The 26893-nt window shown below is 38.1% G+C and overlaps 4 protein-coding genes across 4 annotated transcripts in view; 2 read left to right on the forward strand and 2 right to left on the reverse strand. All coding sequences in view use genetic code 11, as the record gives it.

Annotated features, from left to right (window-relative positions):
- Positions 1 to 8309: 8309 nt before the first annotated feature.
- Positions 8310 to 9467, reverse strand: EGR_01405 (Myosin essential light chain, striated adductor muscle; the record flags this gene model as incomplete). Its single annotated transcript, XM_024490654.1, has 6 exons — positions 8310 to 8347; positions 8684 to 8770; positions 8848 to 9015; positions 9099 to 9245; positions 9320 to 9347; positions 9396 to 9467. The coding sequence occupies 6 exons, from the start codon at positions 9465 to 9467 to the stop codon at positions 8310 to 8312; spliced, it is 540 nt and encodes a 179-aa protein (XP_024354978.1).
- Positions 9468 to 10007: 540 nt separating this feature from the next.
- EGR_01406 (hypothetical protein) lies at positions 10008 to 15831 on the forward strand (the record flags this gene model as incomplete). The annotated part of the gene is made up of 6 exons (XM_024490655.1): positions 10008 to 10130; positions 10248 to 10383; positions 11215 to 11245; positions 12745 to 12862; positions 14045 to 14099; positions 15668 to 15831. 6 exons carry the CDS (start codon positions 10008 to 10010, stop codon positions 15829 to 15831), a joined length of 627 nt encoding a protein of 208 aa, XP_024354979.1.
- Positions 15832 to 19564: 3733 nt separating this feature from the next.
- On the forward strand, positions 19565 to 22218 carry EGR_01407 (Coiled-coil domain-containing protein; the record flags this gene model as incomplete). The annotated part of the gene is made up of 7 exons (XM_024490656.1): positions 19565 to 19765; positions 19800 to 19978; positions 20045 to 20162; positions 20619 to 20879; positions 20908 to 21132; positions 21548 to 21792; positions 22125 to 22218. 7 exons carry the CDS (start codon positions 19565 to 19567, stop codon positions 22216 to 22218), a joined length of 1323 nt encoding a protein of 440 aa, XP_024354980.1.
- A 793-nt stretch (positions 22219 to 23011) lies between these two features.
- Positions 23012 to 26893, reverse strand: part of EGR_01408 (hypothetical protein) — a gene marked incomplete at both ends in the record, with an annotated part of 13506 nt that continues 9624 nt past the window's right edge. The window contains 7 exons of the mRNA XM_024490657.1: positions 23012 to 23044; positions 23560 to 23787; positions 24097 to 24258; positions 24588 to 24917; positions 25173 to 25364; positions 25433 to 25825; positions 26122 to 26179. Of these exons, the coding sequence (XP_024354981.1) occupies positions 23012 to 23044; positions 23560 to 23787; positions 24097 to 24258; positions 24588 to 24917; positions 25173 to 25364; positions 25433 to 25825; positions 26122 to 26179 (1396 nt within the window). The remainder of the gene's footprint in view (positions 23045 to 23559; positions 23788 to 24096; positions 24259 to 24587; positions 24918 to 25172; positions 25365 to 25432; positions 25826 to 26121; positions 26180 to 26893) is intronic.

The following is a 26893-nucleotide window of genomic DNA, read 5'->3' on the forward strand; positions in this document are numbered from 1 at the left end:
TTTGCTGTGTTTTTGAGTGATGATAACTTGTTTTATTACCTCTAACACTGCTACTTTGAATTGTCATTTGAGCAAAGGTATCTTCGAATTTTGCATTTGCTAAATATGGGTTTCTTAGTGCAAATATGTCCTTTGTCAAACAAACGTAGACAGGGAACCCGGAATACGCGGAACAGGGGTATTTAGCAAAAAGGATTTAGTTTGCGTATTTACTGGGAATTTGTAACAAATATGTTTTCCGTAAATGAAACCACAAAACCACTCGGATCAACTTATTCACCATATGATTCCGAATTTTCAAGTTCACCGAAGAAATTATTTATTGACAAAATTTAGCATTTGGTCCCCGAGATCCTAGGAAACAAGGCTGCTTCGTCAGTATGTTACGATTGCATTACCGTCGCCTTTAAAAAACTATTGGAAACAGTTACAACGTATATTCTTTTTGGAGTTAAACAAGGTTACTGTGCCCATCGACTACCCAGGCTTGACCACACACTGTGCGACAGATGTTGACACACCCAAAACTCACATGCATCTCACCAATGCTGTTCTCCCAATGGAGCAGACCGCTCCCCTCAAGTATGTGCTACGTGGGTAAACAACTAGTGAATGTTGATCCCTGATTATCATTAATTTTTTGCCCGATTTAATTCCTGCAACTTTTGGGGTGACGATGGACTTACTTTCAGTAGCCAAAAACGTTTTATACTATTGGTGAAAATGTCTCTGTAATTACCACGAAACTCTTCTGATAAACATCATAAGCCGTGAGACACATAAACTGTGATTAAATTGGCCAGAACCGCTATACACATGCTCATTTAATTTCAAATTAAGCGCTTAACATATTTTATCGTATCGATGGTGGCGAATGAACATCTTAACATGAAAGGAAATAACATCAGTATCTTTTCCTACGTAAATTAAAGTAAATTCACCCATTATAGAACAGCTTTTCTCGTACTTGGTGCATGAAGTTTAAAAGCATAACCCCATTACCCACTTAGACCATTTCCTGATCTATAAATATGTAATGTCTTGCGGGAGAGCTACCAAATTCCAAGCTCTTCAGTGGTATAAACTGCGTACATTTCCTGATGCAACAACATTTACGAAAAATCAAATGTAAATAACAATGACTTTACACGGTAGATGGTCAAACATTGACTATCACCCCACACAAAATGGAACTGATTAATGCAGCCATTTGGAATTCCATATATAAGGCAGAAAATATACAGTAATCTATGCATTAACATATTTAACTAAGAAAGTGGTCCATTCAGAGACACAAAACGCGCTAATGTGTTGTTGTTGCTATGACGATCCTGGGCGAATGGAATTCAAAAACCATCTTCACCTAATTTTTTGAAATAAAACGAGGCCAAATCAGTGGCCACTTTGCTATCAGTGGCTCCTAGGAAAATCGTCCACTGCAAGCCAAGTGTTTTGCTGTTCTTACATAAGAACAATTAGCTTCCCTAATAAAATGTGTTTTTAGGGACCTAACACTAAAAATATTCACTGATCCGCCGATTAAAAATATCTTACACCCCTTTTTATGTTTGGGCTCAACCACCCCGTTCATGATAATAATATGATATAACCACAGTTGCCATAATCCCATGAAAATTGCCGTGTATTCGTGGCTCCAGACTCACGTAAGAAAGCTCAAGCGTCAATTATATGTGATGCTGACAAAACCTACTGGAAAATTTTAAACATATGAAGGTGTTTTCCATCAGCGAAAAAAATTTAATGAATAATTCAAAAGTAATATTAAACTTAGAATTTTGATAACCGTCTACGCATGTATCTTCCATTTTAATTAACCTATTCCTTTATAGCCAGTTCAGTATTGAAACGGAATGATTTCGATATTAATATATTCAAGTACAACATAAGACATCTAGTTCTTCCGTTCAGATGGGTTGGGTTGTTGGTAAGGTCCCAATGGAAATAGCGTGCTTAGGTTCGGACCAAAAATGGGGGCTTTTATGCACAAATAGCCTTTATTTTAAGTAAGGGGTCCACCTCACCTTCTGAAGGTAATTAATTTAATTTTATTCGTCAATTGCATGCAAATGAAACTAGCCCTCACAATACATTCCACCCAATGCGCACCCCACATTGGGAACTGATGCAAAACAATGCAAGGTAAAACGCTTTAAATTCAATTGTACTAGTCGAATATGAAAAAATATATTTAGATTACTATATATTACACCGACTTTACGCATCCATGGGCCAAATTTAATAAATTTGCGGCATTTGATGGCGCTTAGTGATAATAAGTGTTTTATTTCCATGGTTGATTTTTGATTGTTCCTTTTGTGATTTCGTGGCACTGGATGAAACAAATTTACTTAGTGAGTGTTCAAGCTCTGTAATTAAAAAGCATTTGGCTTTTATGTGTTTATCCTAGCTGTTATTGGCCTTCCTTAGCATGTTTTCAGTGCACGTTAGTCTATTTCTAGAATATGTTGTTAGGTTTCTTAAATAGACGATTTGTTAGTCTTCCAGAATTTCCTGGTAAAAAATTAGTGCAGAATTATGGTTCCATACTATTTTGTGAAAGATCAAACTTCAAAAGTGGGGGTTATTAAAATACACTCCATTACTGTGTGTAGCCACATGCTGGCGCTGCTTAGAGTCCGTTATTTGATTTATGGAACAAACTGAGTCTTAAAAATAGGAAGCAATTTAACAAACAATTATTTTCAACTCGATTGTAGGTGCATAGTGAATTAAGTCCTCTGGGTTACGAGAATTTACTAAAGGTTTCACGCGCGCAAATTCTATCTGTTGACGCGGATTATGGGTTGATTACTTAGTCCTACCATGAAAGCTGCAAAACCTACCGCTGTGCTCTGAATAATAGGATATGCATTCAGAGCATCATAATTTGGATTTGAACTCTTCCATGTCATTTAAAATTCACTGGTATAAAATTTTCGTTACCATGATGCATGAAGCAGATGACCCATTAATGATTCGAATATCCGCTTAATAACTAAAAATGCGGTAAAGCAAAACTTACAACAGATTTTGAAAAAGGATTTTTGGTTGATTTTTGGATAAAAGGTTTTTGGTAGCTAAATCTTAATGTGAAAGTTATGCTCAGCTTAGATTAAATCGTTTCCTGTCCGTCGTATACAATCAATGTCTACTTACACATTTTAAGTAGTTTTATTGCGATCCATCAGAAGCAGATGCCTCACTCCCCCATGAAATGAAATGCAGGATAGAATTCTTTGCATAGATGCAAATGGGCTAAACAATGGCGTTAAAATACATCCGGTACTCATTTTATCAGATCGTCACAAAGAAGAAGATGCTTTGCAAAGCAGGTAAATCAATTCGATACTAGGGGGTATGAAATTTTCATTTTAATAAGTATAAGTGATGGAAACAATAAAAAACCGAATGTGATTTACTACCTCCAATTCAAATTTATTGTAGTGTCATTACATTATTTTCTTCTGCTATGAACATTTACGACTAAAGAAAATCATTTTTGTTTTGACTTTTTTAGAATCTATTTTGGAAGTTTGATTCCTCAGACATTCTGAAATATTCCATAATCCGAATAAAACCCACAAAAGCACCAGTGCATGTCCCTAAACATGAAATCGTGTTAGCCAAAAACGTTACTTGTGCACCCCAACTGCCAACCAACAAGTTTTCTGTTAGGCAGCTGCGTTCCATATTGGAGAACTCCCTGATATCTAGAATACCCTTTACTAGTTTAAGATCTACAAAACCTACACCTGTTTGGTAAGTTAATTTGAATAATCTTTAGTTCAGCTGTTATAATCACTACTCACGCAAATATTTGTGGATCCTTATAAGAAAATTAGAATTGGTCTAGACACTTTGACGGTTGTCCCCAACTTACTTTGTCATTTCTAGGTTATTATTATTTCTTCAAATGACCTGTAATATCAGGGCAAAAGTAATGAGGCATCAACGTACCCCTTTTGTAGTACTTTCTGCTAACCGAAGGTTTTATATTTCATCAACACTTTTTCATCTCTGGCTAGTGGTTCCATTTTATTTGTGTTGAATTTGCTTAATTTCACCGTAATCGAAAGATGGAATGAATGTCAGAGGTTTTGAGAATTCGAATCAGTGAACTGGTGAAGCATCAAATCTTGCGCAATGGGCACTTAATTCAAATTAGCGTTAATTTTAAGAAATGTTTTCATAAAGTGTTGGTACAAACTGAAAAAATGCCAAACCAGTAACAAAAAATATATGAAAGACACTTTTAAGTTTGCCAAAGTTGGCCACTAGAAAAATAAATTAAGTGAAATGGAGGTAAAATTTGGCTTTGGAGCAAATAGTGTACGACTGTCTAGCAACTAGTTTGTGATTTGAGTAAATTCAAGTAAACAATGCTAGATGGATGTTTAAATTAATGGCACATATCATTAATTATTACCCACTTGTCCAGCTAAATAATTTCGTTTTATAATAGTGCAATCAACTATTTGTGGAGGAAAAAGCTGCCTTAAAAACAGAATATGCATGTCGATATAGGATGGGAACGTTAAAACCAATGGATATCCACTAATTTTCCCATAACTCATATACGGACTTCGTTATGCATCACTTCCATGACTTAAGCGTAATCGACTAGAGTCGGTAATCTTTGAAATAGAATTATTAAATGGTATATTTTGCAATCCTCAATTTTATTCCGGTCCCGCACATTTTTCCTCGAAAATGCAGATGAATGTATTTATTGAATTAAAATTCCATCTTCAGGCGTTTTACTGCAGCGGTATTATACGAAGCGCCTATTTGACATTTTACATGAGTTTTCATCCCTCAGATAACACACTTGTGCATTTTTATCGATGGCACAGTTGCAGCCGTGGTTACTTTTGGCGTCTGACGGAACGATCAAAGGTTACCCGTGACCCACTGGGACCAGGCGTCTATCGACCCGAGGAGGCACTGCCTCGCAATGTGAAGCGCCCTTCGGTAGGCTTCGAGGTGCGCGCTGCAGACCTGCGTGCGTGCTTGCATGCGTGCGTATGCGCGTCCTGGCGTGCCAAACGCGTTCTTCCGTTGCCTGTGCTGCATTCCGTTCGAACGCCCCAATCTGATCGATACTCGCGGGTGCGTACGTGGTCACGACTGTGTCACGCGCGCAGCTGGCACAGGGGTTTACCGGGTTTCCATAAAACTCTTACGTCTTCCCTTCATTATGTAGTACGCGGGTGATTAGTTTGGGTGTCTTCCTGTTTCACCTAAATGACATCTATCACATACAAAGTTCGCGGACAGTTCTTTGCAAAAAGTTAATTTAACGATGCCATAATATGCGTCTTTCAACGCTTTTGGGTTTCAGGCACTGCTTAGGTGGTCAGCTAGCCTTAACAAGTAGCCACGAATGCTAAGATAACTTATTTAAGTGTTGTAGATTGCCACATTCTATCAAGTCATGTTTATATTCCCAAAAACGTAATGCTAAAAGTTGTTAACTCGAATTATAGACTCATAGTTGGATCTGAGACCAAACGTATGCGACAATGTTCGAGGGTTGACTAGCATCATGTCATCACGCCAGATATAGTAATTCCGTTTTTGATTGTGTAACGATTGCAAACAATGTGGCAAAAAATATTTCTTTTTTCCTCGTATTTAACTGTCATTCATAATCACATCCATTCATAAGTTGGAAGATGACGGATAATTTTCCACTTCAATAACCCAGCCGGCTAAGAATTAAATAAATAACTGGGCACTATTATAAGGGCTTTCAGTAATAATCAGCAACACGAGACCGGAGGTGATTCTCCCTTTCGGCAGCGCAAATTTTACATTGTTGACTTCACCATAGTTATTATTCAGAATATTTTATGATGCTATTTGAAATTGGCGCAATTCAGGGGGCAAAGATTTAAAGCGTATCGCGTCGTCTAAGTGTATTAACGGTACCTCGTTAGCCCTAGGCTCATACATTTACTTGTAACTCTTAACAAAATTGCTAACGACCAACATTACAAGGAGCTGCTTTAATTAGCAATAGGTGTAACTCGAGAATCAAAAGACCTTAAGTAGTGAATTTCTAGGACATTATTCATGATGCCTTTGTTCCTATGAGAAATATTTCAAGCAGTAATGTGATAAAAGAAGGTTTTGATGAAATCTTCGAGGTATTTTTTTCATTTCAGGGTTATGCATTTGTCTGATAAAAACGTAGGAGATTTTTGGTATGTTAAGTTCACTACTCAGAGGTTCAATCCATCTAATACTCTGGTTTTAGAGATACTGGTAAACTTATTTAAAAAATCCTTCTAGTAGTACGAGAAAAGCGTATTAGCATTTTTTATCCTTTAAGTCGACGCATATTACTGTAAGATCACTCTTTGTTAGGCAGTAGTGGACTGCGCATTTCAGTGAAACATGTCATTCCATATTATAGAGTTTAAAATCAAAAAATAGACACCTCGATGGAAAACTAATTCACCCCATATCGGAAAGGAAGATCTATAGGTTGCATATGAAACGCTGATCGCTTATACCATTTTGTTCAGGTTTCTGAATAAACCTTATGAAAAAAAACCTAGAATAACGCAAAGTATAAAACATCATAAATAATAGCTGAGCAAGTGCAAAAGGGTTGCAAGTGACCTATGGATAAGTACGAAGTTAAGTTTTTTCGAAATCCCTTTCTATAGATGCCATCTCATGACATAGTCATGTGACAAGATTTAAAAAAACAGTTGCATTGCAATAAAAGTGGAGACAGCATTCCTTCTTTCTAAAGATATGAGTTACGATATGTTATATCACAGATAAGAAAAATCCCTAACTATTTTACTGTCATTTGACGGATGGCGCAGTGTGCGAGCCCTTAATGCATTGTTGAGCTAAGTTTTTAGTATTTAGTACAAGGAATTAATATTTTCTTAATCCCATCACTGAATAAAACAACTCCACCCAGACCTTATCGCACTGTTTGAGTTTCAAGAAGAAATGAAGACAATCACCAGGCAAACACACAAGTTGAATAAGGTAAGGTGAAAAAATAGTTTTAGCCAGTGCCTGAGCCGAAAGCAGTTATTACTTAAAAGTGCCAGCGGATATGAATTTACTCTATAGAAGAGACGATGCGTACAAATACTGTAGCTCTTGAAATTATGCTGCCTCATCGCGCAGTATCCCTGTTTCCAGAAGTTGAATTTAATTTCAATATACCTTTGATTTTCATCAGCGTTCGTCTGATTTCATAACGCTTAAATGAATTTTTAGAAACTTCCTGTTTATTAACCAATATCTCCATTATTGTCGTAATTTTCAGTATTTCAACAAATGTTTGCCTAACACCTGACTGGTTTTTGACTTTCCGTTGATGTTTAAGTCATACTGCAGTTTGTTGTAAATGCGGAAAACGATGTGCCTTGATAGACAATAATCTTCCGAATAGTTGTGGAAATAGCAATCTCTATCTTTTCTTCTCTTCCTAATCATTCCAATGCTTTGGCTGGATACGCTGGCTCAAAACTTACTTTATCGCTTGCCAAAAGAGTCAAAGTTGGAATTTTGACCGGGATGTAACTCTCAGGAAAACTTAATTGGAAACTTAATTTGCGCCAACTGTATTGGCAAAAGAGAACAACCAAATAACAAGTGTGGACGACCGATTTTTTAAACATTCATACAAATTTGAATTTAACTAACCTTTGAAAAGTCTCTGTTTTGAATCACTTTCATCCTATTTATAACTACTGCTCCAAAATCGCTCTATATTATCCTATTTTTGAAAGCAAAAACAGATATGATTTTCACTTTGGATCTTAAAAGAAGGGTGATTGGAAAAACCCATTACTTTTCTCAGGAGAGAGATATCAAGTGAATCGTTGAGACTTTTGAGCCTTCCAATTGTTCCTCCGGCAATCGCGTACAATACATGGCCTCCAAGGGTCACTTTATCTTGTATTTCTTCTTTGTAAGTGTCAAATGCTCTTAGTCCCATAAATGAGAATAAATGGAAGCAAAACTGTTTTTCATATATTTTTTGTTACTCGAAATTCGTGTCAGGGGAATCTTTCGATGACTCAGTTTGCTTGAAGTAAGTGTTAAAACGGCTGAAAAGAATAAGGGACCCCTACCGGAGCATATGGATGGCATGAATGAGATGTGAAGGCGTTGTAATTGAGTTTGAAGCAAGTCCACGCGAAAGAAAAAAACAAAGGAAAATGAATGCCTGTGTCGGTTTGTAATTTCTGTTATAAATTATACATTTGGATATGGTGCACAGCTGCGTAGTCTAACAGGAGATATCCTCTCTTCTACTTGGGCTGACCTTCAAGGACCCCTTTGATGAATTCTGAAATCCAAGAAATTTTAACGCAGATGAAATGTATGGCACAACAACTGTTAGAACAAAGACAAATAGACTGACCTACTTAAATAGTGCATTTAATATTCAGTCATACGCAAGAGGGTCAATTACGATAAATGCATAAATAAGTGACAATAGTATTTGAATTAGAGAGGGGAGTTAAAAAACTTAAAATCCAATTAATTAATAAGAGATAGATTTTATTTAAAACGTTTGTCTTGATAAATGGTAGCTATAATTTATTCAATGGCGATTGTAGAACCATAAAAGTCATCGGATTCCTTATTAGAGTACTGTACTGATTTCATCAGAGCACCTTACCTTCGTATTTGACGTTGCCATCCAGATCAACGTGGAGTTTGGTGAGTTTGATAATCTCATCAATCTCTTCGTCGGAGAGTCGCTCTCCTAACAGAGGCAATGTGTCAATAAATATTTCAACGTGTCACCGTCTATCACCTTAGTGCTGATCAGCAGTAACTCACCATAACCCGAGAGAACATGTCCCAGCTCAGCGGCGCTCACAACTCCCTGGCCTTCACGATCAAAGGTTTTGAAGGCCTCCATATAGTCTGCGAAAGTGCCACCCTCTTTCTCCTTAATGATAGCCTGGTATACGGGTAAGAACTCGTCAAATTTGTACTGCTTTTCACCTAAAGGAGCATAAAACCAATGCCAGTATCCGTGCTTCTGCTTTTGCCTTTGAAATAATGCCATTGTCAAAGACAAGACGCACCAGCTTTCTTGGTGGCACCATGCTTTAGTGAAACCTTGATGGTGGGATTCATTCCAGCACAGCGGAGAAGATCGGGCACCTTGACGGCATCGATCATTCCATCACGACCGTCCCAGAAGTCGAAAAGATCAAAGACCTCCTTGATATCTATATGCAATTATTCATTTTATTCAGTGTGATGGTTCAACGATTTCAATTATAAGACTATACCGAATTCTCACCTTCAATCTCAGCCTTGGACAGATCAGCCTAAAGCAAAGATAGTTTTATCGAATTCCAAGCAAACCATTGTATCACCCAGTTAGGTACACAATCTAATTGCAATAAGCACGCTGGACGTTCTTTTAAGAAATGCAGATTAAGATTCATGTAAATTCTCTATGTACTACACTGCACGGTCGCCGAGGAGCCAATAAGAGCGTAGATTGACTTTCCCAAATTCATCTCGGCCAATGGCCGGAGTGATGTGCCATGTGATCGATAGGACTGTTGCTTGCGTGCAAATTTACGCAAAGCTGCGATTAGCTCAATCACATCTCCTAGCACTTAATTGGTTGGCTAAGCAAGACGCTTTTCGAAGTTATCGTTTAAATTTGCACCCGCAAACACCGATTTCCTTTTTTCTCTTAATCACAACACTTTCGATGATAATATTTTATCCAAAAGTTTGCTTGAACATGTACGCATCATCAATAGAATTTACATGGCGATAATCGGGTCGAAGCCCTTTCAAATAGTGGATGGTGAAATCCTAAAGAAATAAAGGAACCAATTTGACACTGTAGCTGTTTAAATAAAAGTCTATACAAATGAATTTATGCCGCAAATTTGCTTGGGAACATAAATTGGGAAGTGAATAAGGTGGATGTCAAAGCGTTTCATAAAATTCACTAATCTGGAAATGGCACAATGTTGTACGATTATCAGATCATGAACAGATACTTTAAGACAAAGAAGAATATGGCTAAGTTATCAAAATCATTGATGTTTTGTTTACCATGTAGGTTGGCTGATCACATTTTATCAAATTATGTCTGCGTCTGGTCTTAGAGAAATACACTACCTAGTAAGATATAGGATCGTAATTACGGTCTCAAAGGTACTCCTATTTAACTTTCAGAACTATGCAATGATATGTAATAATGTTAGTATTTAAAACAAGCAAATAAAAACGTCACACTTTATATTAGTATTAATGAACCAATTTTTTGTGAAGATGCAAGTTGCCGAATAAGGTCAATTTTATTTCCAAACCATGTATATGGAACCCAAAATAGTAAAACTAGTAAGCTTTAAGGAATTTTGTGACGAACAGTAAACACAGAATAACGTACCTAACCGTATATGCAGGCACCATTTGCCCTACTGAGCATAATTCCATGCATTTCCCACTACAATCGCTTTGTGCGCAAAAGATTGAAGTACTCAACTTGATTTTGTTCACGCCCTGGTAAATAAGTCAAATAAGACACCACAAGTTTTATCAGCATCACTTTCTTGAAAATAATGTGCCACAATCAATTTTTGAAAGTCACGAAACAGCCTGTATTTATGCTAATCAAAACCAAACCCGTAAAACTAGCGACGACGTGAAATCAATTCAGTGACGACTTATCCTTACTATACATTGTTCAGTAGCACATATCCACCAGCATTCGTTATTGTGAATATTATTTCCTGCTGCCAACTCTGTATATACAATTATTCATTCGACTTGTTGGCCATTCAAAGATATTTACTAAACATCATTCATTGCTTCATTCCAATGTATTTTGCATAATTTGCAACGCATCACAGCGGGCTGTATTGAGTTAGCCGCAAAATCATCCACGACGGTTATACCAGTTTCAGGTAAAGGGTGACTTCCTTGTCTCCAAATGTGCATAGTCCACTAATCCTTCAAATGAGCAAAAAACGACATGTGCATTGCAACATTTTGGGATCTTATATACTCTTGCGCGAAGATTTTTTCCCATATAGGTGCGTCCAATTGTCTGTCATTATTGTTATAGCAATTATAACGTTAACTCGCATTGGGGATACGGGCTCTACGGAGGTTTGAATTTATGATAAATAAGTGACTCGACGGGAAACTCGGCGCAAATATTTTGTTTAGGAAATTTCAAATTATTAAGTTTGGCTTCCAGGTGATAAAATCTAGTAAACATTTCCGTCAGTTCCACTTTGTCATTGTTACTCAATGAATAAATATGAAATTTTTGCACAATGTTAGGGGAATTCCTGTTGTTTTTGATAAAGTGCTCACTACTATGCGACAGATAGAGGCAATGGGGCGCATCAAGACCTCAGTGGTGCAGTGAGTGCATTATAAAATTTCAACTGGTGATAGTTCAGGGTTAAATAGCTAGCACCAAAGCTCATTGTGATAAAATTAATGTCCGTCATAACTGATTTAATCAGTTCACTAAATTGAATTCTAAAGTTAGCCGCAGTTCGTTTGCTGAACCTACGGCACATGGTGAATTTGTTTGTTTAAAAATGCGAAATAATTTAAATTAGGCAAAGTTCAATGGAGGAGCGCAGTTAGGCCGATTGTGCATTTATAAACATTTTAAGAAAGGCTTTGTTACTGTCGGCCTACAAGGGATTATTCCTTTTTTATGCATACTAGAGCTGAATATTTTGTCCCTCTAGTAAGAAATTGGTGATTTTGAGGAGCACGACCAAAAATAACCATTTAGATGGTTTCGGGTTCTGAAGGACTACCTAAATAACCAGCACCTAGCCCTATTTTTTTCTAGAAATTTGCCGGTTTCTCGCTTTTGAATCAGCATTGTACGAATAACAAGGCTCTTTTGATAATTCTTTTAAAAGTCGCCTAGGGAGAAAGGTCTTAATGCTCGCGTGTTTGGCTCCTGAATGGTAATTTTTTAAACCGTCTTCGGCATCCTCTGTGCCTATAATGATGTGTTAATGGATTTTTAAGCACAGCATCAATAAAGCCAAAATTACTATTCAAACATGAATGCCAGCTGACGTCGCTGAAAATTGCCTTTTGGTGTTATTAACAACACCTCGTTCTGTTTTGAAATTCGGCAGCTGTGATAAAGCCTTGGCCTCTTTGAAGTTTTTCAAGTGTTCCTCCCGCTTCCTACCTGAGAATCAACCGATAGTTTAATAAGAACTAATCAAATTTGCACAGCTTTTTACTTTTGAATAAAATGATCAAAAGGTGTAAGTAATTATACCTTTTCAACCACAAGGCTCTGTAAGTAACTGCTCTTAACCATAAGGTGAGAATTGTGGTGATTTTCCTTAAGTAGCATCGAAAGTTCATTGTTATTCAGGTGCATAACCAGCAAAGAATGGGTTAAAGCATACCAAAATAAAGAGGCACGAACCCCTCTACACTAGTGTAACAGAACAAAGTATCTAAGCGTCAATACAGATTTGCCTTTTTGTCCTTCCAGGCGGTATTTCGAATTGATGACAAAAAACATCGCTTGTGGAACCAAGTTGGTGGTCTAAATAAATGAGCCACCAATCTGTGTAAAGTGCTTTGAACTTTCTAGAGCCTTGACAAATAATGCAATTGGCAAAGTGGACAAGTAAAACCTTTAACAGCAGAATTAGGATAGATAACTAGAGATGTATTTTTGCACCTAATTTTGATTTTGTTTCTCAGTAAAATTAATAATTTCGGAACTCCTAAACACTATATTATACTGCACAAAAATGACAATAGAACGCTTTTAATTATGCTTCAGTACCATACATATTTAATCTCATCTACCACTAATGAGGTGCTGTTTCTCGTGCAACTTCATAATTAGTGAAAAAATATGCAGTACTCTTCCATAGTCAAAAAGGTTGGATTACTGCACTGAGCCTGCCAGAATTGCAAAGACCTTTAAACTCAAACAAACATGGATTCAGTGGATTGAAAATATCAAGATTTCAGGGTTAAATATTAAAGAATGTCACAAATTTAATATTTGTTCTTTGTTGCGTTGAAATTATATTTTCCAACACTTTTTCTAAGCTTGCGATTTTGCCTTAGTTACAGAACAAGGATCTGTTTTACGGAAACTACGCAGGTTAATTCATATCAAGATGTTACTTTAAGTACTCAAGACAGGGTTCACCACTACTTCGTTTTAAAAACACCTTTTAAGGACCAAATAATACATATTTCAGGCCGCCACTTCAAAATTAATGTCAGCTCTACACGGAAATCATCCCTGTATCATTCTTAGCTAGAATGATTTCACTTAGCATATTATCAGGAATATAAGTGGTGAAAATAAACATGGCCCGTTTGCTAATGCACACATAAGTAAATGTTGCATGAACCGTTCGAATGCAACCACCTTTGCCAAGGGATAGCTACACAATTTATTTTCGATTATCACCGACCGAGTGCCACCACATCTTCCAAGAAATAAATGAAGTTAGTGTAAGATTATTGTTTTGAGATTCAATAAGATTGTGGGTCATACGTTTTTTTAGCCCACCTCCATGCTTGAGACACACGGCAGTGGTAGGAATAATGTCAGCACATGGTAGAAGTTTTGGCACCACGGCACCAATCATTCCATCGCAACTACCCTAGAAGTCGAATAAACCGAAAACTTCTCTACTGTCTGTACATTTACAGCTAGATAAGGGTAAAAGATGCTTGTTTTCAACTTCATCTCTCAAAAGGTAAGCCTTACAAGAAATAAGTGAATTAGGGAATCGAGAGTTACCGTAGAGTATGTATTTTTACATATTTGCTAGATAGGTCTTTTCATTCGTCCTTGTTTTGATTGATGGGCTAGTGGTATTAAGCTACGCTAGTGTCGCCTACATTATTAACCTCTCGGTTCTTTGGTGACTGCTATGCATTGTGACGCCATCACAGACGCCAAAGACGCCATATCTGTGGGATCAATGGGTAATTCTACTATTGAATAGTAGTATTTCTGATTTCGTTTGCGAAACAGCCAAGCTTCCGAGAAGAAAATGCACGCAGTGAATGGTTGAATATACACAGATGCAGTAAGAGAGCCACCGAAATCGCGTGGAGCTTTCACAATCATTGCAATTCTAATTTCTTGTATGATAGTTTGCAATGCAGCAAGACCATAGTTGGGTCAACAAAAAAGGTTATAAAGGTCATAAAACTACTGAAAATATTGGGCACCATCTACCTATACAATTCCATTATACGATGGCGATTTATCCCTCGGTACTAGTGAGGCGCCATGTTTGGACTTTGAATTAGCCTTCTTGTACTTCGCTGGGTGGGCTGGCCTTCGGACCATGCCAGCACCCCAGACACCTTCTCTGCGCTGAATATATATTCTGCCAGAGTATTCTGTCTTCTTTCGTCTTCAAAGAAGTCTCGGAAAGCTACATTTGGGAGACGCCGACCCTTCACTGAGCTATGTAGGATGTGCCAGATCTCAAAGACTCACATGACACCTGCACATCCACAAGGCAACGGCCAGGTGAAAAGAACGAATTACACCCTGACCGGACTACTGAGGGCCTTCACTAAAGACGTACAACCAGATGACTAAGATTTAAGTCTAGGGCGTGTTCTTCTCGCATACAGAGCCACGGTCCACACGTCAACGGGTGTTTCTCCGTTCAAGATGCTCACAGGTCATGAAATGAGAGTGCCTTCTGACACCTTCCTGCAAAACACCAACGAATCCGCCAAAAATCTTTCAGAGTATATACTGCGTCTGAAGGAAGGCATAAAGAAGACTTTTAACATAACACGCAAACATTTACTGCCGTCTTATATCAGGCAGAAGAAATATTATGACCGACATAGCAGGACGAACGTCTACCGGGAAGGCGGCTTAGTAGAAAGTTACAGACCGGTTCTCCCACCTGGAAGACACTGCAAATTCCATCACCAATGGAGCAGGGACCCATTTCGGGTGGTGAAGGCACTCTCGCCTACAAACTACCCCGTCCGCAACGCAGAACTGCGTACCCAGCCGGTAACCGTTCATCACGATAAGATGGGACCCTACAAAGGGCCACCACCGGTTGAAAATGAAGATGAGATGTATGTCCTGACCGAAGACAGGAGGCCACCGTTTGGGAATTTCAAGAGGAGGTCATAAGTGGTAGCACCGGAGACGGTGCTAAAAGGAAGAGGGGGCTATGTAATAACTATATGGTTTCTATGTACCTATCGGAGAGGAGGCAAGTTTACAATGCGAATCTGGATAACAGATTTGGCGTCTCCCAAATATAGCGTCCCGCGACTTCCCTGAAGACGAAAGAAGGCAGAATACTCTGGCAGAATATATACATATATTCGGCACAGAGAAGGGGTTTGGGCTGCTGGCATGGCCCAAAGGCCAGCCCACCCAGCGCGGTACAAGAAGGCAAATTCAAAAGTTCAAAGGTGACGCCTCACTAGTACCGAGGGACAAACACCATCGTATTACAATTCTTCTTCACATGGCGTAAAGTAAAGAACGGCTTATGTAGATGGCAAAAACTTATTAAAGTGGCAGTGAAATAAAACTTGTGAATAAATAGTGAAAGAAGTCGACTAATATGCTTTACACTTTGTATTTTTACACAAATACTTATTTGAATAGTGGTAGTCATGCGTATATCATCAAGCAAAGCAGAAAAAAACTGTACTTTTCTTCAAATTTCTCCACGAGGACCAAAATGTGAACCACAAGACCGTTATGCCTACATTAGAGCTGATTTCATTTCAGTTGACTATTTGTTTGCTAACAAAAAAATAAAGAATTGATCAAGTGAGGCCCTAAGGATGTGCCTCAAAGGAGAAAGGGCAGTTTGGCAGCTGAAAGGTTTAGCTCTTTGTATACTATTACTATGATAATTCAGTCTATTTTGATTTGCCTCTTGCATTAAAAGGGTCAAATTTTTTACCACTCAGATTGTGGATTTACCTTAGTTATCTTATAAAGACAATGCTCGTTCAATTACAGATTTAAATGCGTATACTTTTAAGCCTCTGGATCATCGTGGTGGAGTTGTGTTTATGTTGTACTATCTTAATTCAATTCCAGCCCTTTTTTTAACCTATGGTTTAGGTAGAATTCGACTACATCGTCCTAACAAACAAAAATAATTCGTTAAATATTTGGTCCCAGTATTCATTTTTAATTAAGATTACATGCTAAAGCATTACTGCCTTTTTAATAAAATTTTTTTATCAAAACACAAGTATAAGGGACGAAATATGCTGCACTTGTGACCTTATTGTTTGTTTTTAATCTATCAAGTCAATTTTTTTCGCGTCACCCGCCTTCAGAGACTGACAGATGGCCAGTTTAATCCCCGATCCTTTCAAATTTGCTGCTTCTAGTGGGACAGTCACAGTGCCCACAACAAATAAGGACAACGAAATTCTTTTTAGAGAGGTATTTTAGGCATCTGACATAAAAACAACTCAGTTGTGCATCACTGGTGTCGTAAGAATTAACGGTCCATTTATCTGGGTAATCGCAGCTAAGATACCAAGTCCATCTTGATTCACTGAAACTTGTAAACCCGACTTTGCATAGCATTTCATTAACATATTTTGTTTTGCAAAAAGTTTCTGGTAGAATAGTTTATTAATCGATATCAGCATTGAAACTGGCCCACTCAGGCAAATTCATACACTTTACCCACCACCACTTTAAGTGCACGTTGCTAAAAGTCTTTTTATAAGAAAAATTTGCCTTGTGTGTACGATTCACGTGGTTTTTATCCGATTTTTCGTTTTTAGTACAAAAACGAATTACAAAAATTAAAAGAAGTAGACGAAGAATGCATTTCCGTCAAGAAGCGCGTTCATTTCATGAAAGAACACCAGAATGAGGTTAATCAAGCAAGTGTTGCAATAACTGCAATGCTTAAAGCGTCATGTGAAAATTGCACAGCTGAAAACCACTTGATAGAAGTGGCTGAAAGAGCAATCAAAAGTGTTCAGAAAAATATTTACCAAATGGAAAATCTATTAAAGCACATGAAGGAAAAAGTATTTAAAATTGAGGTTAGCAATGTTTTTTCTTACAATAGCACGAAGCAGAATAAAATATTTGCCAGACGAGTGGAAGTGCGCAATCTTCAAGAATATTTACATATAGAATCCAACAATCTCGATGGTTGGATGAATTATGCTGAGCAAAAATGCGATGACATATATGCCATCAAATGTTTCTACCATAAAGACGATTCTCTGTTAAAGGTAAAAGTAAATCTTAATAAATCATGGGAACAGAATCTGTTTGCGAAGATAAATAAACTTTCTTTGGAAAAAGCAAAGCTAAAAAGAAGACTCGACAAAGCACTTATTGACGGATCTGTGCAAAAGGTAAATTATACGCAATTTCTTTGATGAAAGTCAGAAATATTTTTCTCTTAGCACTTTAAAGTCTTTGGTTTAAGCAACGCACTTTTGGTTATTTGTGTGCACGAAGCACATTTTTCACACCTAGTTTAAATTTTTTCCTTAACTTTTCAGGAAATATATATAATTACACGAATATTGATATAGATACCCATCATGGAGTGATATGGCATTGTAAAGACCAGGAAATTTATGTCGCTGTTAAGTTTTGGAAAACATTATGGGTATACATAGGCGTGCACTACTTTTCGGTACAATTCATCATTTTCCAATCATATGTGTTCTTTTCTTTCTGCTTTCGGTTTTAAACTAATTTAATGCAAATTTAATTGTAATTCAAACTGCATTGTAGTTACAAATGGAGAAACTCGGTCGGGAAGCTCGTAATAATGTAGGAGAAAGAATAGATGTTTTAAAATTGTGGGAAAAGGCTGTGATTCGTACTCAAAATCGAGGCAGAGAAATGGACGCACTTCTACAGGTAATTGTACTTATAGCAATCTTTGTCGTTATTAACATAATCAAATCAGGGTTGATTAGATAGAAACACATTTAAAATCTAAGTTGTACACTATTAAGAACAGTTATCGAATCTACCTGAATAATTGTTCACCATAATTTCGCTTTCATAGTCGGTTGAGGCTCTCAGCCGCCGTATCGATGCAAAGTCACAAGAAAGAAATGAGAGAGAATGCGGCCTTAAAAATGCTGTGAAAGACACATCTGAACAAAACACTAGATTAGAAAAGTTTGTAAAACAGTTGGAATTTCTAAAGCAGAAACATTCAAGTCTTCAGGCTGAAATCAAAGACGCTTGTTCGCAGGTTTGCGTCGTTTGTTGATTCTTCAGTACCGCAGTTAAAAGTGCTCAGAGTAATTACTGAGAGATCTGATATTTCTACGAATTCTCTCCGTTCTAATATAAAAGAAAAAAGAACCATAATTTCATTGTTGACTGAAAAGTAAGTTGTGATGGAAAATATCCTAGTTTCGAATCCACTAACCATTTGTTTATCTCATGACTAATTAACAGATTAACTACAACCTTGGAACAAATAGGAGAACTTAAAGGAAAAGCGGAAGAAATATGTACAAGCAAGGTCTCAATAGATCAACTGGTAATTGAAGCAGAGCACCACTTGCAAGAGGAAGAAAAGAATGCCGTAAAGTTTGGAAAAGAAATCAAGAGTCTATGCAGGAGTCGATTCAACATTTTACAGGTAAAGTTATAGTCAAATTCCGACAGCCGTAAATTGAGGTAAAATATATCCATAGCTGTAGCAGCCGTTACATTGGTTCAACCTTTGTACAGTATTCTGCGATACACTTGTCAGTAGTGTTACACTCCACATCATTCCTCATTTCCTGTTGATTAATGATTTCGCATTATGTCCAAAGGCTCTGTAATTTTCTCCCCCCAAAATAATAGGAGCGAAAAATTGCAAATGAAGAAAGACTGAGAATTGAAAATTTAGTAAGGAACTGCAAAAATGAATTGGAAAAATTGAATAATCAGATACATATAGAAGAAGAGAAAGTAATGCATCAGGAACGTACTATTTACGAGCAGGTGAGTGGAAAGAAACAAAAGTGGTTGGTCTCAAGTTGCGACCGAATAAAGTTTGAACTTATTGTGCGTGCAGATATCTAAAGAAGTAATTTTACGAATGTCAAATTGCTTTCGAAAATATTTACAGTCTGCTGCCCTCAACAACTTACGTTTAATAATTACAAGCAGTTCTTCAGAAGTTAAACCAGTTTTAGAAAGCGTTTATCAAAAAGAGCAAAAAACTACGACTTACAACGTCCCTAAAACGTAATTAAATTAAAAAAGAAAATTCTTCAAAATGCAGACGCATAATTGGGGTGTTGTAGGATTTTAAAATTATTCAAATTGAAAATCGCTTGAGCAAGCTACAAAACGAAACTTTGTCAGACGAAATTAAGGATTACCAAGAAGGCATCCAACGTCTGTCCACTGAATTGGAATGGCTTTCTAAAATGCAGAGAAAACTTTTGACTGAGCTTGAGATCTTACAGGTAAATCCGAATCTGAAACAAATACATGAATTTCACTATTGCATCCGTAAATTGCTCTTTCAAACTCGAGGTCGAATCAAAACAAATGGAACGCGCGTTTGAGGAACTCTTGTCTGAGAAGGGAACTGTGGATTTGCAAAAGGAAAATGATACAATATACGTCGAGCAGGCAGAAAATTCGTTGAAGAGATGCAAAAATGAATATAAAACAATTCTTGTGGACAAAACTATGTTACAATTGAAAATGCGAAGAAGTAATGAGAAATTGCAGTTTTACAATGAAAAGGTTTGAAGCTTTTTAAATTGCTTTACGTTAAAAGGTTTTTGACTTAGAAAAAGACCGTCTGTATATGAAAAATTGCGAAAAGGAAAGAGAGACTGATATTAGCATTGCAATAGGAATGGCGGTTGCAACACTCCGCTTGACGAATGAAGAAAATGCAAAGCTGAAGAAAGAAATCAACTGCAGGCGATTGCAAACTAGCAAACTTATTAATCGGTGAGCACTTTTCTTTCTAAAAGAATGGAACTGCTCGCACTTTCGCATCACTTTCTCTTATTCGAGGTATGAAATTGAGTCGCTTAAAATGGCCCAAACATCTGAAGGCAGGGTGGAAAACCCACCGCTCCATGTGATCAAGGTTGTTGAACTGTTTTTGTGCATAATATTTTATGATGGACTGGTTAGTATGTCGAAATATTCCACCTGCATGTAGACCAAAACGGTCATGGTATAGGGAGAGGGAAGTATCTTTGCCGTTGTTAATACTCCTTTTACAGTTTGCTATTATAAGTAAACTTTCAACTGGGTTTCACTAGTACTATCCAAATGCATAAAAATCGTTATATAGATGTGTGTGGTTGAAAAACAAAATCAGTAGCAGCTGCCGTTGTCTCATGCTTCACATTATTTTGGCGTTGTAATACAGTCTAGTTGTCGCTAGGTAGACGGTGCTACTCCTTTTGGGGTTCGTATTCCAGCAGATTTATTTAAATGTACAACAAAGGCAAACATGTCTATTGTTTTGAGAGTTGCATGTTGAGGGAAACGCAAAGCCTCGACTTTAGTTTCGCTTGATCTCTAAGATATTATGTCATACCTTGTATTGAAGATTATTAGCTCTGTAAGCTGTACATAGGTGCTGCAAGAAATGGATGGGCTAAAAAGTCACGGGGACAAATTGGACGCGGAAATCAAGCAGTCCAAAAAAGAGTTGGAGGCCCTTCAAAATACGTTATCACTTTTGAAAGAAAGCAATCGAATTTGTGAAAGCAATTATCTTGAAGCGGAATCTGATTTGGTTCAAGAAAGAAACATACTTGAACAAAGCCGTAAGGAACTAAAGAGTACTGTTCACAGAAAGAAGGAACGGCTCCTATACACAAGGACAAAGGTTGAGGTAATGCAAACCAATTTCTGAAACGTAGGAATTGAAACTAGCCATGGATGCGGCAGACCAAGAGCTAATAAAGGCGCAATTTTGTGGAAATCAACTTCAAACAAATACGTCCAAATTGGAAAAAGCCATCAACATCTTAGATCAACGAATTTTGAGAGCCACAAGGTGTCTAACGAAATCCAAGTCAGCTGCCCTTCAGCATATCCGAAAAGTGAGGGATTTAAAGGAAACGGAAATACGTGCTGATATAGAGGTTTGTGCTTTCGGTGATTGCCTAATGCATTGTAGCCAAGGTGTCTAAACTTCACTAACTGTACATTTGCAATCACTAGCCAGTTTATAATATGAAGTTATGGTGTTAACATAAGGCTGTTTAACGAATGGCGGGTAAATGTAAGGGTTTGGATCCCATTGTAAATCTACAAGCCGATTGATTCCACGCAAATGCAAGATGACATCTTCTAATCTATTAAATGGGGCCGAAATCAACACATGGAAGGCATTGAAATAGGTAGGGCATAACAAACTATAAATTCACAATATGTGTTCTGCTGAATCCACTTTAGGAAATGTGAGTGATTTGCAGCTTCTATTCACGAAAGTTGCAGTTATTTAGGACTTTTTCATTGACTTTTCCTTGGAATAATGGGTTTAACTGAATAACATAGTTGCAGCTGAAAAGAGACCTTAACGAGAAGCTGGTGGCGCTGACGATGAGTCAGCTGCGGAGCAAAGATCAGAAGGGTGTAGAGGTGCAGGCTCGGGTCTACCTCGCAGCCGCCGACATCATCACGGGTCCACGGTCTTCATGGGCCCCATTGAGGGACACCACCAGGCTGAGTGGTACCTCTTCCACGGGCACTCCATGCTCTAGCGCTGCCGTCACCACCATCCCCTCGCCCACTTCCACAAGGTAATTGACAGGCAGTAGCAAATGCCAGACTACTGCAGACGAGCATTGTAATTTCCCCTTAGTATAAGTGAGGAAACTATCCGTTTACATGGAGCTTGCCTGATTATGCTGTGTGAATACGATCCTAACTCCCATTAAGTAATTGTGGAGAATATCAGGAAGTGAAATCACATCCACTTGTTGAGACTATAGATGCTTACTTCCTGTTATTTATGCAAACTAATTTGTAGGTGCAATAGAACAACAGCAAAGTTCATTTAAAACGCTACCATGTTCCTCAAACCTTCGTACAGGAGGATTGTACTTCCCAAAATGTAATTTATTTCTGTTAGATCATCAATTCCTCAACGACTGAGCCTACTGGAGGGCCGCACTCTACTAGGAGAATCATCAAGCTGCAGAGCTTCTATCAAGAGCGGCAAGTAGTACTCATCAGACAACTTTTAGGAATAGTAGATTAAATTAAACAACGGAGTAGAAATTATTCCACCCATTGTGATATGTAAGTGTCTCAACTCGTTTCCGTAAGGTGCTAAACTGCTGGAGTTTTTTCGTAACTATAATGTATCAATCCCGCTTCCTGAAATAACAAAATCTTACGTGCAGCTAACTAGTCGCATAAATTTTCCGTTTTACAAAAAATACGAACAAGTCTAACTGATAGTTGAAGTATGCTTTTTAATGGATAAGTTGAATCTTCAAATCATGGTAGGGTAAAGTACTAATCATCACGATTATAACTGCACCCGTACCATGGAAACAAGTCGTTGATAAGTATCACACCTCTGTGTTAATACAAACCCGTGAAAATGGTAGATTCCCTCATTAGGAGGATTTATGTCAAGGCGGAACGTACCGACGTGAACTATCTTTCCTATTTACAGAACGTCCATCAAAGGACTCATGTGGTTAAGATCACCGAACATCACGCGAATAAATGCGAGATAGTACAATACCCCAAGCCCTTATCAAAATCACAGGAGAGCGAGTTTCGATGGAAATAATCTGTATAAATCACCAGTTCACTTTCTGTACGCACAGGATGATCCGTAAATAAATAACCTGTCAAGAGAGCATTATTAAAGAGGTTGGCAGTGATGCACTCCTACAGCGAAGAATTGGAAAGCCAAGTCACGATGGGTTCGAGTATGATGGTAGAAATCATTTGCATATCGGCAGCGGCCATCAAGAGGATGTAAAACCGAAATTAGAGGACGGCCTACATCATTTTAATAGGGAACTGAAGAACGAACTCTAAAATAAATAAAGATATAAGAGGCATCGTAAATTTAAAAGGAAGCATAGACGCCCATATTACTTGTGAACTAATTTTCCATTCCGATATACTAGATTTCGAACACTAAATGCTAAAGTAAGTAGTCACAGACTCGCAAATACAGGTGCTTCAAGCACATACAGAAGTGAATATCCCTGTAATTCAATTTCCGCCTCTGAATATTCAGCCTGGATAGCGATTACCAAATTTTAAAATGTGGAAATCACTTTAGTAGAGGTGTTCAGATTGCTAATTACTGCTGCGACTAATACTGATTCAGTTATTTTACCAAGTGGCCAATAACTTATCCACCACCGAAATGATGCAATAGTAAAGGGTATTTATTCACCAGCGCTATGAATTACCAAATGCCTGAATACGTTAAGATGATGTGCTATCCCAATTAGAAGATTTTTGTTGGGCAAGGGAAGTGAATTGGTTCTTAAGGATACGAGGGGCGCAAATATGAGATGTGAGGACTTTAAACGAACTTTAGAGGCACCACCAGCAGTGCTTCCGCTGCCTCGGAGTGTATGGATGTCGTCTGTGAGATTGGCTAGATGGAGGGCCATATCGGTGAGTTGTTTAGCCGTGCGCTGTTTCGTCGATTCTAACTCCTGTTCTAGACTGTTCACCCTCGTTGCAGCCGACGCGGCCTCCCGCCTGTGCCTCTCCACATCACTCCCCACGCACCTTAGGTGCTCGTGCAGACTTCTGATCTGTCCGAAAGAATAGCAAAGTGGAAGTAGCAACGTGCAAGGGCCTCCTTCAACCTAGCGAATAATTCACTTACGCCATAGGCGTTGAGAGGACTGTTAACCATTAGAACATTCTTCAAATTACAAACTACATCCCTTAGTAGCGCAAGTTTAAATGGCTCAAATAAATTGTATGCAAATAAAGGAAACAATATTAACTTATGGTTTTTTTAGTCAGTTACACATAACTAAATGGTGGGTTGACGTTAGAGGAACATTCAAAGGAGCCTACAACTGCCATTTCCCAATGTCTGAAAAGGCAATACTTACTTCCTTATAAGCGTCTGCCACCCGACCTGCATAAAGTATGAGCTGCTTGGTGCGATCAAGTAATTGTTCCTTGTAATATTCTGCGCGAAGTTTTTCCTCGATTGAAGCGTCAAAATCGGTAGAGGGAATTGCGGTAGAGGCATTTGTAACTGTGCCCGGAAGCTAAAGTAAACAATGCGCCATCTTAGAAACTGAATTAAACCTCATAAATACTAAATATTCATAATTCAAAAATCAACGTAATAATGTAGAGAACATCGTTGGACATCCGTAAGCAAATTGAATAAGAGAAAATCGAATTTGGAGAGCCTCTGGTTGATAATTGGTGACAGCCAAATTAAATCACTGAAAACATCACCAAATAGAGCAGCGCTTCAGTACAGTTGGAAATTACCAAAATTATCTGCAAAATATCAAAGGTAGTAAAGGTGGAGACAAAGTGCGACCAAAATATCGGTAAGGAAGATTGTTCTCTTATAGCAAGCACTCACTGCCTGCTGCACAAGCTGATTTCGCCTCGTCTCAAGGCGTTGCTGCAAAGACACTTCTGCAAGCTGGTTTTCGAGCTGAGAAATTCGTTGAAGAAGTAAATTCTCTCTCGAACTCAAATGGATTTGGGAATGAGCTGAACCAGGCCCACGTTCTGGTAAGGAATGCTTTCGATTGGGCACATCTGGCTGAAGAGAAAAACTTGGAGTAGTTTTAATTGCGTCGAGACTGGAGACAGGACTTTGAACTTGGGAATTTTTCAAAGTCTCACTGTAGGCGAGGGCATGGGGAATAATAGCGAAGGTATTGGTAGTCAAATTTTCACGTTCGATCTAAAGTTAATAAGGAGAGAGTAAAGCGGCGCAATCCTAAGCTTGCGTTCGTCGCTTTATTTCACGCAGCATAATCGATTACTGATAGTTTTCGCTGCTCACTGGAAAGGTGGACAGCTCACTAAATTCGAAGTTTATTCTACATCTGATGTCATAAATAGGAAAAACATGCTAGTAACGTTCAACAAAGTAAACGTTACAATACATAAGAGCCATGAAAAGTAATTGAAAATGGGTGCAGTGACTTCAGCATACATCTTGCAAGCATATCGCATCAAGGGAAGATGAAGTGACATCAACAGACGAGGAGGACTGAGTGAGGGGAGAGAGGTTGGAAAAAGTTGAAGTTTGAATAGACACCGAAATACCTCGCGATTTTGAGGAATGGGGATTTGAGGACTCCAGCTCTGCTATCCTAGCCAAAAATTTTGACGATTGCGATACCAACTAAACAAAAAAATAAGTATTAGCACACACCCATCGAGGTACTAATCTACCAAAGCAGTTGGAAATACCTCACCACGCAGGTTATTAACCTCCTGTAAAGCATTCTTAAGAGCAGCATCTTGAGAAAGCCCTTCAACGAAACAGCCGTTAGTCATAGAATGACCACGTTTCTGGTTAGCAGCTTCCAGTTGCTTTTCAAGAAAGACGGCTTGTTTAATAAGGTATTGATTCCGAAAAATTAAACCGTCTTTTTCATGCTCAAGATTGCGTGTATGGATGGCTTGATCTGAGAGCTTGGTCTCAAGTTGAATAACACGATCAACAGATTCCTTGAGGCGATCTTTGATTGTACGGTACCTTTCGCGTAACTTCTTGAACTCAACTCCAAGTTGCGCGTATTTGGAACGCAGAGCATCGTCGTCGCACATCTGGTCTACAGTGATCGGGGGAGAACTACCTACCTTGTTAACAGAAACAAAAGAATATAAACACAGACCAAATGATGGAATTGTGTTAAAGCAGAATAGCACATTAACAGCGAAATGTAATTGATCGTGCCAAGACGTGTGGCTTTTAAAGCGCGCCCTCAGCCCATGACTTATTCACACTGCAGAACCCTACTCACTCGTTCACTGAAGCAAAAGCACATGGGTCCTGTTTAACTAAACCACTACATAGTTTGAGGAAACAGAAAGGTCTATACCACTATGTCTAGTTAACTCACTAGTGTTTAAGGCGAAGACCCCCTCAAAAGCACCAACATAGTGACAAAATGTGTGCAATTAGTGGAATTGTGTTCTCGGGTGGAATACGAACTTAGTCACGAATAATTAAGGAGCACCTAGAAAACCCAACGCCCAATATGTTCAGTAACAACACATCAATAATAAAAAATTAAAACGCAGCGAGCATTTTAAACCGACGTCAAATGCGTATTTTTCGCAAGGGCTATGTCATCATTTCTGCAATGTACAATTATTGTTAAAGGAATAAGCCCAAAATACAGCCCTTTGAGAAAAAGCACAAGCACTCTATGGAGCGTCATGTATTTATTTGGTGTTTTGCAGATTTTCCTTGACAGATAGTATGCACACAATTTAAATGCTATGTTTTTTAAAAAATTTTTTACAAAATGCTGCTATTACAATCACTGTTGGCTTATTAATAAATGTGGTAGGGTAGGGATGGAATTCAAAAAGAATCTCTTTCATAATTTGCACATTAAGGAGCTAATTAATGAGGTCTGTTTTCTGTCACCTCTATCTCTTGGCTATTAGGTTATTCATTGGAAGACGCGGGGACTCATCCCATCTCAGCACTGATAGTATGCAGGTCACTGCGCCTTCCTTAATGACGGAATATCATGTATTAATACGGAGTCGAGCCTATTGGCAATGTTTGGACTGACCGAGGCTAAAGGCATGGCCAAAAATACCTCAATAAATAAAACTACTAGATTAAGGAGATTATTGTATTTTGCTACCTTGTTTAAAAAATCGAGTTGTTGATTACCCACAGGTTATGCTCCG

Source organism: Echinococcus granulosus, assembly GCF_000524195.1.
Source record: "Echinococcus granulosus chromosome Unknown EG_S00005, whole genome shotgun sequence".
Lineage (NCBI taxonomy): Eukaryota > Metazoa > Platyhelminthes > Cestoda > Cyclophyllidea > Taeniidae > Echinococcus > Echinococcus granulosus.